This window comes from Peromyscus californicus, unplaced genomic scaffold, assembly GCF_007827085.1.
Source record: "Peromyscus californicus insignis strain IS unplaced genomic scaffold, ASM782708v3 Scaffold_19__1_contigs__length_69161282, whole genome shotgun sequence".
NCBI classification, from domain to species: domain Eukaryota; kingdom Metazoa; phylum Chordata; class Mammalia; order Rodentia; family Cricetidae; genus Peromyscus; species Peromyscus californicus.
This window is the reverse complement of record NW_026294491.1, coordinates 27,995,653-28,009,566: the sequence shown is the minus strand read 5'-3', so window position 1 is coordinate 28,009,566 and position 13,914 is coordinate 27,995,653. Positions and strand designations below refer to the sequence as shown.

At 39.4% G+C, this 13,914-nt stretch overlaps 1 protein-coding gene across 4 annotated transcripts in view; it reads left to right on the top strand.

The window, feature by feature from the left end:
* Ccdc138 (coiled-coil domain containing 138) overlaps positions 1-13,914 on the top strand; it is a 66,014-nt gene that overhangs the window by 29,397 nt on the left and 22,703 nt on the right. For all 4 annotated transcript variants that reach the window (XM_052744951.1, XM_052744952.1, XM_052744950.1 and 1 more), the window contains 4 exons: positions 643-720; positions 1,450-1,557; positions 7,338-7,499; positions 10,332-10,448. In XM_052744951.1, coding sequence (XP_052600911.1) covers positions 643-720; positions 1,450-1,557; positions 7,338-7,499; positions 10,332-10,448 — 465 coding nt within the window. The remainder of the gene's footprint in view (positions 1-642; positions 721-1,449; positions 1,558-7,337; positions 7,500-10,331; positions 10,449-13,914) is intronic.

Here is a 13,914-nt window from a genome sequence, read left to right as displayed (position 1 = left end):
TGTCACATGGACATAAAACCGGCCAGTGCAAGGTCCATAAATATTATACTTCCAAAACATTTCCCATTAGGCTTTTCAGATCCCAGGCATTATCTTTGTTACTTTTCCTGTTGCTTTGATAAAATATCTAACAAAGACAACCAAAGGGAGGAAGATGTGTTTTGGCTCACAGTTTGAGGATACGGTCCATCAGGGTAGGAAAGTCTTATAGTAGGAGCTTGAGGAGGCGGCTGATGACCTTGCAACTGTAATCAAGAAGCAGGGAGCAATGAATGCCTGTGCTCAGCTAGCATCTGCATTTTATGTAGTCTAGAACCCAAGCTCTCAGAATAATAGTAGGTCTTCCCACTCCATTTAACCTAATCAAGAGAATAATCCATTGGAGACATGCCGGAAGGCTCATGTGGATGATTACAGATTGTTGATAGTCAACACTAGCCATCATAGGAGTTTTGGAAATTTTTCATAAAATGTAAAATTTCCTAGATACTGTTAATGTTTTAGAATGAAATGGGGATTTTTGACTGTTTTGTTATACTGCTCAGTTAAGTATCTGGTAAGATTAGATAGTATATTGAAAAATCCTTCATATCAAAATAGTTTAAAATGTCTATTGAAATATGTAATTTTCCCCTTCCTTAGCTAAATGAAGTAAGTGAAGAAAACAGGAAGATGGAGATCCAGGCCAAAAGAGTTCAAGCTCGTTTAGATAACCTACAGGTAAGTTGTCTGCTTTTCTTCCATGAGTTTTTGTTTTTATAATTTTTTTAGGGCATATGTGTGTGTCTGAGTGACTGTATGCCATGAGTGTGCAGTTGTACATAGAGGCCAGAAGCAGGTATTGGAGTTCCTGGAGCTGGAATTACAGGTAGCTGTGAACTTCCCAACTGATGTCTGTTTTCCAAGAGCAGTACCTTCTCTTAACTGCTGAGACACCTCTCTAGTCCCCGTCATAATTTTTATTTTTTTATTTTTTTATTTTTATTTTTAATTTTTTTTTGGTTTTTCGAGACAGGGTTTCTCTGTGTAGCTTTGTGCCTTTCCTGGAACTCACTTGGTAGTCCAGGCTAGCCTCGAACTCACAGAGATCCGCCTGCCTCTGCCTCCCGAGTGCTGGGATTAAAGGCGTGCGCCACCACCGCCCGGCCCCCGTCATAATTTTTAAATTAATTATTTTATGCGTTTGAGTATTTTGTCTGCCTATCTGTGCACCGTGTGCATGCCCAGTGCCCATGGAAGTCAGAAGAGGGCATTGTATCCAGTGGAACTAGAGTTAAGAGATGGTTGTGAGCCACCATGTGGGTGCTGGGAATTGAACCCTAGTCCTCTGGAAGAGCAGCCAGTGTTCTTAACCGCTGAGCCGTCTCTTTAGCCCTGTCTTGACTTTTAAATGATTTGCTTGCTTTTAATAAGATTGTTCCTTAATTCTTGATTGTGTGTCATTGGCAGAGGAAGTATGAGTTCTTGACAGTACAGAAGCTGAAAGGAGATTCCCATGCTGCTCCTGAAATGAAAAATTTAAAACAAGAAAAAGTACCGGTTTCAAAACCTTTCAAGGTATGATATGATTAAAATTCCTCTAATGGAGAGCCAAGAAATTTTCTTTTATCCTTTAATCATTTTTCTTTCTATTTTAAGCAAAATATATTTTTTGAAAGAATTCATCTTAATTATTTTACAGAGAAGTATGTGGAATATTTTAATATATGCATATATATTATATATTAAAATATTATATATTATATAATATATATTATATATGTATTATATATATGGCAAAAACAAAGTATTTCAGCGCTGTTTTAGTTCCAGTGACATTGACTAGTCACAGGGCTCTTTAAGGTTACCTGTTGTTAATAAAGTTATTTTCCTATCAAAATCACACCCATCTATGTAGCTTTTTTGTCAACTTACTTGATTTGCTCAACAGATTTATTTTAGTTCACTGTTTTGTGGCCTGTTAGGTTTTTTTTTCCTTGTCAGCTTGACACAAGTTAGAATCATCTAGAAAAAGAGACTCTTAATAGGGGTATTTTCCTTACCGGATTACCTGTAGGCCAGTCTGTGGCATTTTCTTAATTGCTGATTGATATGGGAGGGTCTACTCTACTGTGAGGTGCCACCCATAGGCAGGTGGTCCTGGATGGTATAAGGAAGCAGGCTGAAGAAGCCACAGGAAGCAAGCCAGTGAACAGCACTTCTCTGTGGTTTCTGCTTCAGTTCCTGTGTCTAGGTTCCTGCCTGGAGTCCCTTTCTTGGCTTCTTTTTATGATGAACTGTGGTCAGGTTGTGGAAGTCAAATAAATCCTTCCCTCCACAAGTTGCTTTGGTCTTAGTGTCCATCACAGCAATAAAAGGCAAACTAGGGCAGGGCCTGTGGTGAGGCAGCACTTCATGACAGAAGGACATGGAGAGAAGCAGACCTGCCAGAAACAGAGTTGAAGGAAGGCATGGAACAAAGTATGTCCTTCAAGGGCATGCTTCCAGTGACATTCCTCCAACAGAGCCCCACTTCCGAGTGTCCACCTTCTTCCAATAATGTCATCATGTTATGAGTTCATCAATGATTAACTCATTGGTTATTTATCATTGGTTAAGTCACCGTTAATTCATCATTGAATCAGAACTCTCATGATCTAGTTCCTTTGCTTCTCAAAGCTGTGCCTCTCAACATTGCCTTTTGGGGCAACATTTGCTATTCAGATCATAATACTATCCCTGAATGGGCTCTGTGAATCCATAATTTTTTTAACTTGAAGTATAAATCACATATAACAAACAACATACTAGATTACAAACATCATGTAAAGTTTGATTAGTTTTGGTAAATGCTTTTCCTCATGCCATGTACAAATACAACACTCAAATTTTCCTCTCTGCTCTTTCCTATTCATTCTTGCCCATCAGAAGCAGTTGTTGACATGGGTTCTATCATCCATGGTTGGCCTATTGTATAGCTTTAGCCAGTAGAATTGCATAGTATATACTCACTTAGTTAAGGGTTTTCTTTTCTCAGCATCACATTGGTTGTATCAGTTGTGTGGTCAGTAGTATTCCACTGTATGTATTTTTCACAGTTCACTCATCCATTCTGTGGATAGACACTTGTGTTGTCTTTACTTTTTGTACCTTAAAAGTGCTCCAGATACTCACATACAAGGATTTTGTAGATATGTTTGCATTCTTCACTATATACTAGAACCTGGATTTCTGAGCTATAAGGTAGATGTGTATTTTTAAGAAAATGTCTATTTTCCAAAATGATTGTACCATTTTATAATTCTAGCAATGTATGAAAGTTCTGTTTATGTAACAAACTTGCCAGCATTTGGCAATTTTAATCCTTTTTAGTTTGACCCTTCTAATATATGTATAATTGTATCTTACTGTAGACTTTAATCTTTTTTATATATTTTGTAGTTCTCTATGTAAATTGGAAAAAGGTGGAGATTTTATACCCAGGTACCCACTTGGAGAGATAGTTTGGCTGGCTGTTCTTTCAGAGGACTTGGGTTCAATTCCCAGCACCCACATAGTGGCTCACAACTCTCTAACTCCAGTTCCAGGGAATCCAATACCTTGTTCTGGCCTCTGCAGACAGTGGATACACATGGTTTGCAGATATACATACAGGCAAAACACTCATATACATAAAATATAAATAAGTAAATATTCAAAAAATTTGTAGCCAGAAACCAGGATTATTGAAGTTTCATCTAAAGTTAGTTAGTTTCTATTTGAAAAAAAAATGAGGTTTAAAATTATTCTTATAGCAGCTGGAGAGATGGCTCAGAGGTTAAGAGCACTGATTGCTCTTCCGGAGGTCCTGAGTTCAATTCCCAGCAACCACATGATGGCTTACAACCGTCTGTAATGAGATCTGATGCCCTCTTCTGGTGTGCAGGCATACATGCAGGCAGAACACTGTATACATAATAAATAAATGAATAAGTCTTTAAAAAATTATTCTTGTAGGCCAGTGAGATGGCTCAGTAGGCAAATATTCTTGCCAACCAAGATTGACATTCTGAGTGATTCCTTGAACCCACTGTAGGAGAGAACTGACTTCTCATAGTTGTTCTCTGACCTCTACATAAGCACACTCTCACTCACACATGTATGCATCATATGTACAATAAATAAGTAAGTAAACATATTAAAATTATTCTTGTTTCAAAAATGTGGCAGCTGTTCACCACTTTTTTCAGTTGCCTGATTTTGCCCTTAAGACTCTGCTTACTGTTGTATATTTATTAAGTCACACTTGTATCTCTGTTTTTGTCTCCTCCCTTTGAGGCAGGAGCTCTCCCTATGTAGTCCAGTTTTGGCTAAAATTACGTGAGTCCTCCTGCCTCCACCTCGTGAATGTTGGTATTGCAGGGATGAACCACTGCACCTGGCTTGTTTTTGTATTTTTATTTTATTTATTTTGCAGTAGGGTCACAGGTAGCCTAGGCTGACTTTGAACTCACTCTGTAGCTGAGAATGACCTTAAACTTCTGATCCTCCTGCCTCCACCTCCTGAATTCTGGGATGATAGACATGGGCTATCACACCTGTCTTCTGCAGTGCTGGAGACTGAACTTCCTTTGATTTAGACAAAAGACAAATTTCCAGCTGAGCTACATCCCTAGCCCTGGCTTTGCACATTTAAAAAAGAATAATTACGCCTAGTACACTTCATAATTTAATAATTAATTATTGTGAGGAATAGTGAATTAAATTAACCAAAACTATGTTTTGAAGGTGTCATTGTCAAGCAAAATACAGAGACAGGGGCTGGAGAGATGACTCAAAGGGAAAGTGTCTGCAGGGTATTCACACAAGCATGAAAACCAGGGTTCTAATCCCCGAAGCCCTTGTAAAGGCACAAAAGGCTGCATCAGTTTAGCTGACGGCCTCTAATTCCCCACTAAGAAGAGACAGGGTTCTCAGAGCAAGCTGTCTAAGGAGACCAGCATATCTGTGAGCTCTGGGTTTGATGAGAGACCCTAACATAATGAATATTGTATAAGAGCCATCTAGAATGATTCATGATATCAATCTCAGACCTCATAGGCATATACTCCCATACCATGTGAAAACATGCATACACACATATTCATACCACACAGATGAAAATTGGGAAAACAAAAATAGAGAGACAGGAACGTTTATTTGGCAATAATAAGATTGTACTCCAAGACACGTGCACCGGTCAGCCTTTGGCGTAACTGGAGATTAAAGCAAAGTTTGGGAATTTTATTCGGAGAAAGACATCTGCCAGTTATTCTGAAACAAAAGTTCGTTGAACTTGGGAGAGCTGCAAGCACTGGTCATCACATAGAGATGTTTCTCTGTAAAACTAAGGCTCATAGTTGACAGTTGCTAAGTAAAAATAGTCAAAGATAGGGCAGACCATTTTGCTAGACTGACTCAGAAATAGTTTTTGGAGTAGGATCTATTTGTGTTCATGGGGTGTGGCAGGAAGGATTCTGTTTGTTTTTGCTGTTTCGTTTTTGTTTTTTATTTTATTTATTTATTACTATTGTTTGTTTTTGTTTTTCAAGACAGGGTTTCTCTGTGTAGCCCTGGCCATCCTTGAACTTGCCCTGTAGACCAGGCTGGCCTCAGACTCAGAGATCCACCTGCCTCTGCCTCCTGAGTGCTGGGGTCAAAGGCGTGCGCCACCACTACCTGGCTTGTTTTTATTTTTTGAGGTAGGATCTCATGTAGCCTAGATAGACCTTAAACTTGCTCTGATAGATAGATGGATGGATAGATGGATGGATGGATGGATATTCACATTTATATATTATATGAAGGGTGTATTAGAGTGGCATATAGGCTGTGATCCCAGTAGTCCAACAGTGGCTGTCTCTGGATGGGAAGGCTGAGAAGCTGATAGTTGTTCTGTCTAGGAGGCAGCAGTCCTGATCTTGTGCTAGAGTCCTAGAGAGCTGCTGGTCTTCGGTCTACACTGGAGTCTATCAGAAGGAGGCTTTAATACCATCGAAGGAACGCCTCAGCAGCAGGACAGATGAACTAGCCAAGAGAGTGAGAGCAAGCAGGCGAAAAGCAAAGCTTCCTCGTCCCATGTCCTTTTATTTTGGCTGTCACCAGGTGTGGCCCAGACTTACAGTGGATCTTACACCTTCAAATGGTCCACTCAAGAAAAGCCCTCCCAGGTGTGCCCAGCTTGGGTTTGAATGTATGTTTATTTTTTATGGGACCAAGCACAGGTCACACACATGCTAGGCAATGTTCTACTCTTGAGTTATATCCCAGACCTTTGTCTTACTGTTTTTTTTCCCCTATTTTGGTAGGCTCCCAGAGAATAAGGTTTCCAGGGGGGAAAATTGTGCATCATGTTTATATCAGGTTATTATTATTAAGAAAGTAAGTGTTGTAGGCGAAAATACAAAAATCCTACAATAGAAATTATTTAGTTTAGGGAATTGTTAAGTCTGTATTGTTAGACTTTTTTTTTTTTTTTAGATAAGCTGGTTCATGCTGTTGAATTAAAGCCATCTTTTACATTTTTGTGTTATCAAACTTAAATAATTTTAGTGACAATTATTTAAAGAAATTTTTTTCAGCCAGGCATGGTGGTGCACACCTTTAATCACAGCACTCGGGAGGCAGAGGCAGGTGGATCTCTGTGAGTTCAAGGCCAGTAGGGTCTACAGAGTGAGATCCAGGACAAGGCCACACAGAGAAACCCTGTCTCAAAACAACAAGAAAAAAACAAAACAAAAAAAATTTTTTTTTTGGTTTGGAGACAGAGTCTCACTGTGTGTGTGTAACCCAGTTTTTCCTCAGACTCGTTATCTTTTTTTTTTTTTTTAAAGATCTATTTATTTATTATACATACAGTGTTCTGTCTGCATGTTTTCTTGTAGGCCAGAAGAGGGCACCAGATCTCATTACAGGTAGTTGTGAGCCACCGTGTGGTTGCTGGGAATTGAACTCAGGACTTCTGGAAGAGCAGTCAGTGCTCTTAACCACTGAGCCATCTCTCCAGCCCCAAACTCATTATCTTCTTGCTTATTTTCTTTAATGCTGAGATGGGATAATAGTCTAGGGCTACTATAATATAGCCACTGAAAATTTTTATTATAGCAATAAAGTATAATTTTATTTTCCTTATTGTGATGAATTTACTTGTCTTATCTAAGCAAGCATTTAATGTTCTTAATACGATAGGCAATGTTTGATTTGGAATTCATTTTAAGTAAACACCTAAACACTTGTCTAAAAATAATTTAAGTAAATTATTTAAGTAAATTATTCTATAATATTCTTGTTTTATGGGGTTTTCAACTGAAGTCATGTTTGATTTAATGTTTGATCAATAGACAGCACTCAATGGACAATTATATGAACTGTTAATTGTTTTCATGGACTGGATCTCAGACCACCATCTTAACAAAGTGGAGCCTGAAGAACCTAGTGTGAATGGTGAAAAACCATCACTCAAACCTTCCCAGAGAAGTGACATTCAAGAGAAGTGTGTGAAGGTTGGTTTTTAAGATTCGCTTCTTTTTGTTTTATGTATGTAAGTGTTTGTTTGTATGCATGTAAGTGCCACCCGTGTGCCTGGTGTCTGAGGAGGCCAGAAGAGGGTGTTGGATCCCCTGGACTGGACTTCCAGAAGGTTGTAAGCCAGTGATGGTGCTTCGAACCTAACCTGGGTCCTTTGTAAAGGCAGTAGGTACTTTAAACCACTGAGTCGTTTCTCCAGCCCCCAAGGTTTTGTTCTGTTTTTAATTTGAAATACATGAAGAGATTAAGTAAGGAAAAGCTTTTGGCATTTTTATTTATTTTTATTTTAGTTTAGTTTTTAAAGATTACATCCATTTATTTAATTGGGGGAGGGGGGTACACACCACTACACATGTATGAAAGTCAGATAACAACTTTCTCTCTCAGTCAGTTCTCTCCTCCCACTGTATGGATCCCAAGAATGGAGCTCAGGTTCTCAGGCTTAGTGGCAGACTCCTTTACCCACTAAGCCATCTCACTGGCTCTGGCATTTTTATTTTTTAAATTAGATTCATATATTTTATTTTATGTGAGAATATTTTACCTGCCTGTATGTATGTGTACCATATGCGTATGTGCTACCTATAGAGGTCAGAAGAGTGTTTTGGATCCTCTAGAACAGTGGTTCTCAACCTCTGGGTGGAGACCCCTTTGTGTGTATGTGTGTTTGTATGTATGCAGGTGGGTGGATGACCCTTTCACAGGGGTTGCCTAAGACCATTGGAAAACAGACAATTACGTTATAATTCATAACAGTGGTAAAATTACAGGTATGTAGTAGCAACAAAATAATTTTATGGTTGGGGGTCACCTCAGCATGAGGAACTGTTTTAAAGGGTCGCAGCATTAGAAAGGCTGAGGTCCACTGCTCTAGAACTAGAATTACATACAGATGGCTGTGAACCACTACATGATGCTGGGAATTGAATCCCAGTCCTTTGCAAGAGCAAGTCATGCTCTTAACCACTGAGCCATCTCTCCAACCCAACTTCTGACATGTTTGTAAGTGAAAATGTTGAAAGTATTTTTGTTTTGTGAGGCAGGTTCTCAGTGTGTAACTTAGGCTGTCCTTAAATTCACTCTGTAGTTGAGGATGGTGTTAAATTTAGGATTCTCTTGTTACTGCCTCCCTGTTTCTGAGATTATAAATATGTGCTTCTATATCTGACTTAGACGCATTTTTGCTAGAAAATTGTCTAAACCAGCACTTTTTAACATTCATTTCAGACCTCAATATTAATTCATACTAAATTTGAAAGGTTTGTTTTATATGTATGCATGCTTTCCCTACATATATGTATGTGTGCTGAATGCATGCAGTGCCCAAGGAGCTAGAAGACTGTTGTGAGCCACCGTGGGGTTCTGGGAACTAAACCCTTGTCCTCTGCAAGGGCAGAAAGTACTCTTAACCACTGAGCCATCTCTCCAGCTCCTGTATGTACATTTAATTTTTCTTTATTTTGAGTATTGTTAGGTATTAAACCCAGAGCCTAAGCAGGTATTGCAATGCATTTGTAGTTTTCTTAATATGATGGGAGTTAGTTTTTTTAAAGTAGAGACATGACCTTAATCAAATGCTTAGAAGTGCCAAAATGGTCATCTATTCAGTGATGTGAATAGTTCTTCCTACATACAATCATAGATTTGAAACCTATTGGTATAATTCTTTTTTTAATTGGATTTGGGGATTAAGGATAAAATCTTTGCTTTGTGGGGTTTTTATCATCAAAGGGAAATATTTCCTAATGTCAATATCAGTGCTCAAGATTTGTAATTAGTATGACAGGTCTTTTGAGATTGACAGTATAAAAACTTTGAGGAAACGACAGGTTTTGTTTGTTATTTTCAGGAATAATTTCATGATTATTAAGTAGTCCAGGATTTTGAGTAAATTATATTCATCTTTTTTTTTTAAATCTTTAACTACAAAGGTCCTTTAAAACGTCATTTGTGCTAGGTAGAATAATGGCTGCAGACATGCTCCCACTCTGCCCTTTGGAACCTGTAACCATGACAGAAAGGAATGAAAATTGCCAATCAGCTGTCCTTGAAACAGGGAGGTTTCCCAGGGTTTCCAGGCTGTCCAGCATACTGAGTCTTTAAGCTGGAAAGGAAGATTTAGGATAGGCTGAATACTCAGTGCATCGTTGCTGGCATTGAAGATGGACCAACCGTGGAAATGAGCAATGGGAAGGAGACAGTTCCTGAGGCTGGATACCGCCCTCAGCTCAGTCAGCATAGATCTCAGTGCCAGAACTGCGGAGAACTGAGCTCAGCTTGCAACTTGACCAAGTAAGGGGTTACTCTTCCCCTTAGCCTCCAGAAACATGTACAGGGTGGTAGGCATCTTAATCTCAACCATCTGAGACCTACCTCAGACTAAGTGTTGTTTAAGCATACTTTGTGATACTTTATTATAGCTATAACAGGACTTATTTTATTCAGAATTTTTTGTTTGTTTTTTTCAAGACAGGGTTTCTCTGTGTAGTTTTGGTGCCTGTCCTGGATCTCGTTCTGTAGACCAGGCTGGCCTCGAACTCACAGAGATCCACCTGTTCTGCCTTCCGAGTGCTGGGATTAAAGGCATGAGCTGCCACCACTGCCCAGCTTAACCTCATATTTTTAAAGATGTCAGTTCCCGACCCCAAATTAATCTGCATATTCAGTGCATTATCCACATTTCAACTGGCTTCTTTGTAGAAATGGATAGACCAATCCTAAAAGTCATTTAGTTCATTTTTAGAAAACCATGGCAATTAATTTCAGATATCTAAATATGCGGTGCTTTTGTGTCCCATCTCCTTCAGCTTCTGCCTCTGATGACAGAGCAGCTCCAGTGGATGCCATTTGTGAACACCAAACTGCACGAGCCATTTATAAAGTTTATTTATTGGTCTATAAGGCAGCTGGATGCTGGAACACAGGTACTGACTCATCAGAATCTATCTACTAGTAGACTCTGCTTAGGATCAGTTCTCTTGGTTATGTTCACAGAAAAATAAGTAGTACACCATGTGTGCAATCTGTCCTCTTTTGTTTGAGAGCAGTCTTCTCTATAAAATACCATCCTAAGGTTTTGATAGGGATAGTATTCAGCTTGTATACCAATTTCCTGTGATGAGTCTTTCAGCATAGGAATATAACTATCTTTTCACTCACAGCTTATGTTTTTGTATCATTGTTGTATAATTTTTGCATAAAATTCATGTGTGGACTCTTAATTATGTTTTTTTTATCTATTTGAGTTTTTGAGTGGTTTTTATCTGTTAAATTTTGTTGTCCATATGTTTATGGTGATAACATGTGTCTTAGAGTTTCTATTGCTGTGAAGAAACACCATGACCACGGCATCTCTTAAAAAGAAAAACATTTAATTGAAGTGGTGGCTTACAGTTATAAGGTTCAGTCCATTACCATCATGGTGGGAAGCATGGTGGTGTACAGGCAGACATGGTGTTGGAGAAGTAGCTGAAAGTCTTATATCTTGCAGGCAACAGGAAGTTGACTAAGACACTGACTAGTATCGTGAGCATAGGAAACCTCAAAGCCCACCCCCACAATGACACACTTCCTCCAATAAGGTCATACCCACTCCAACAAAGCCATACCTCCTAATAGTACGACTCCCTTGAGATTATGGGGGCCAATTACATTCAAACTACCCCAGCATATAGACATATAATTGATTAACAAGGAATATTAGTCTTTGGTTTTTGTGTTTTGAACTTTGTCTGGTTTTATATCTATTTGATTTAAAAAAAAAAAAATCACCGGGCGGTGGTGGCGCACGCCTTTAATCCCAGCACTCGGGAGGCAGAGCCAGGCGGATCTCTGTGAGTTCGAGGCCAGCCTGGGCTACCAAGTGAGTACCAGGAAAGGCACAAAGCTACACAGAGAAACCCTGTCTCGAAAAACCAAAAAAAAAAAAAAAAAAAAAATTGAAATCATCTCATCCTTTATTATTTCTAAGAGGTTATTGGGTGGTATAGTTAGGGTTTCTATTGCTGTGAAGAGACATCATGACCACAGCAACTCTTAGAAAGGAAAACATTTATTTAGGGCTCGCTTACAGTTTAGAGGTTTTATCCATTATCATCATGGTGAGAAGCATGGTAGCATAAAGGTAGACATGGTATTGGAGAGTTAGCTGAAAGTTTTACATCTTGATCTACAGGCAGCAGCAGGAGACTGTGTGCCACACTGATGGTAGCTTGAACATAGAAGACCTCAAAGCCCACCTGCACAGTGACACACTTCTCCAATTAGGCCACACCTCCTAATAGTGCCACTCCCTGAGCCAAGGATTCAAACATAAGTCTATGGAGGCCATTCCTATTCAAACCACCACAGGTGAATAGAATGAATTCTTTAAATATTTGATAGTGTGATGCGCAATTCTAATTAGTCTTAATAATAAAACCCCAGAGTCAGATATCGGGGTAAAACCGGAAAGATCAGAGAAGTAAAGGAGCATAGTCATCTCTTACCTCTCCAACTCCTCAGAATGGAAAGGGGCGAGCTCCTGTCTCCGCCCCACCATATCACTTCCTGTCTCCTGTCTGTACAGACCTCCAGACCTCTATGGTTAACTAGTGCTAGTTCCACCCTCTGATCTTCAGGCAAGCTTTATTTGTCAGAACACAAAATATCACAACAGATAGTGTTCAGGAGAGAACTAGAGATTTTATTCTTTTTTTATTTTCTTCTTTTTATATGAATGTTTGCTTGCATGTGTGTAGATGTACCATGTGTGTGTGTGCAGTGTCCACAGAGGCAAAGAAGATCATTGGATAGCCTGGAACTGGAATTACAAAGGGTTGTGAGTTGCTATGTGGGTGCTGGGAACTGAACCCAGGTCCTCTGCAAGACCGGTAAGTGCTCTTAACCACTAAACCATCTCTCTAGCCCTGAGATTTATTTGAGGGAAAGTTTTAAATTATGAATTCAGTTTTTCTTAAAATTTTTATTATGTTTTCTCTCTCTCTCTCTCTCTCTCTCTGTATTTGTGTATCCATGTGTCCTTGTGTCATGTAGAGGTCAGAGGACAGCTTTGAGGACAACTTCTACCATGTGGGTCCTAAAGATTAAACTCTGGTTGACAAGTTTGGCAGCAGGGGCCTTTCCCTGCTGAACATCTCACAGCCCCAGATCAGATTTTCCTTAGAGTCACTGGGTTGTTCTGATTTTTCTAACTTCTGGTAGTTTTTGAGGAAGTGAAGCGCTCTGTCTTGTTGACAGATCTATACATCCAGTACTTGGACTGTAGAGGTGAAATGAAAGCACAGTATGTTTGGCTGTCTGAGGTCAGCTGCTGCAAGGTGACTGACTGTCTGACAGTGGCCTTCTCTCTCATGTGCCTCAGTGTCCAGATGGTAGCTCTGCTCCACATCGGTGTGGAGAAGTTGTGGGCTTTTCTGTCTTTACTGTGGTTGTTTTTCCTAAACATTTTTTTAATGATCTTTCAAAGAATAATTCTTTTGTTTTACTGGCTTTCTCCTTTTTTGTTTCCAATTTAAGTAATTTCTTCTCTTTTTATTGTCTTCTACTAGTTTTAAGTTTATTTTGCACTCTTGTTTCTGGGTGACTGAAATGAAAATTTAGATTACTCAATTGAGACTGTCCTTTTGTGTATGTGGTAGTGTTTGATTGATACAGTCTTACTAGTCCTACTATGTAGCCTAGTCTGGCCTTAACTTACAGGTCTGTGCCTCAGCCTCTTGAGTGCTGGGATTACAGTGCATGCCAGCATGCCAGCTCTTTCTCTCTCTCTCTCTCTCTCTCTCTCTCTCTCTCTCTCTCTCTGTATATGAGTATAGAGGACAGATAGACGTAAGGAATCTTCTGCAGTCACTCTATCTTATTTACTTATTTATTTTTAATATTTACTTCTATTGTATATGTATGTATGCATGAAGTATGTGTGTGGGCATGAGTGCCACAGCATGTGTGTGGAGGTCAGAGGGCAGCTTTGTGGAGTTGGTTCTCTTCTTCTAGCTTTCTGAAAATTCCAGGGTCAGGTCACAAGACTTGTAGAACAAATGCCCCTCTGAGCAATCTTAAAAGCCCTCCACCTTTTTGAGACAGGGTCTGTCACTGAACGTGGAGCTCACTGAGTGGTTAAAATGGCTGTCTAGTGGTGCCCAAGGATCTGCCTATGTCTGCCACCCCAGGAGTCCCTCAATCCTGGGGTTACAGATGGGAGTGCTGGAGATTCATCTGAGGTCCTTAGGCCTGTACAGCAGGCTCTTAGCCACCTGAGGCATCTCCCTTACCCCTTATCCCCCATATTTTGATGCGTCACATTTTCATTTACATTTTAAAAAATATTTGTTTTATTTGTATTTCTGTGCATGGATGTGTGTGTCTGTGTGTGGGTTTGTACTAGACAAG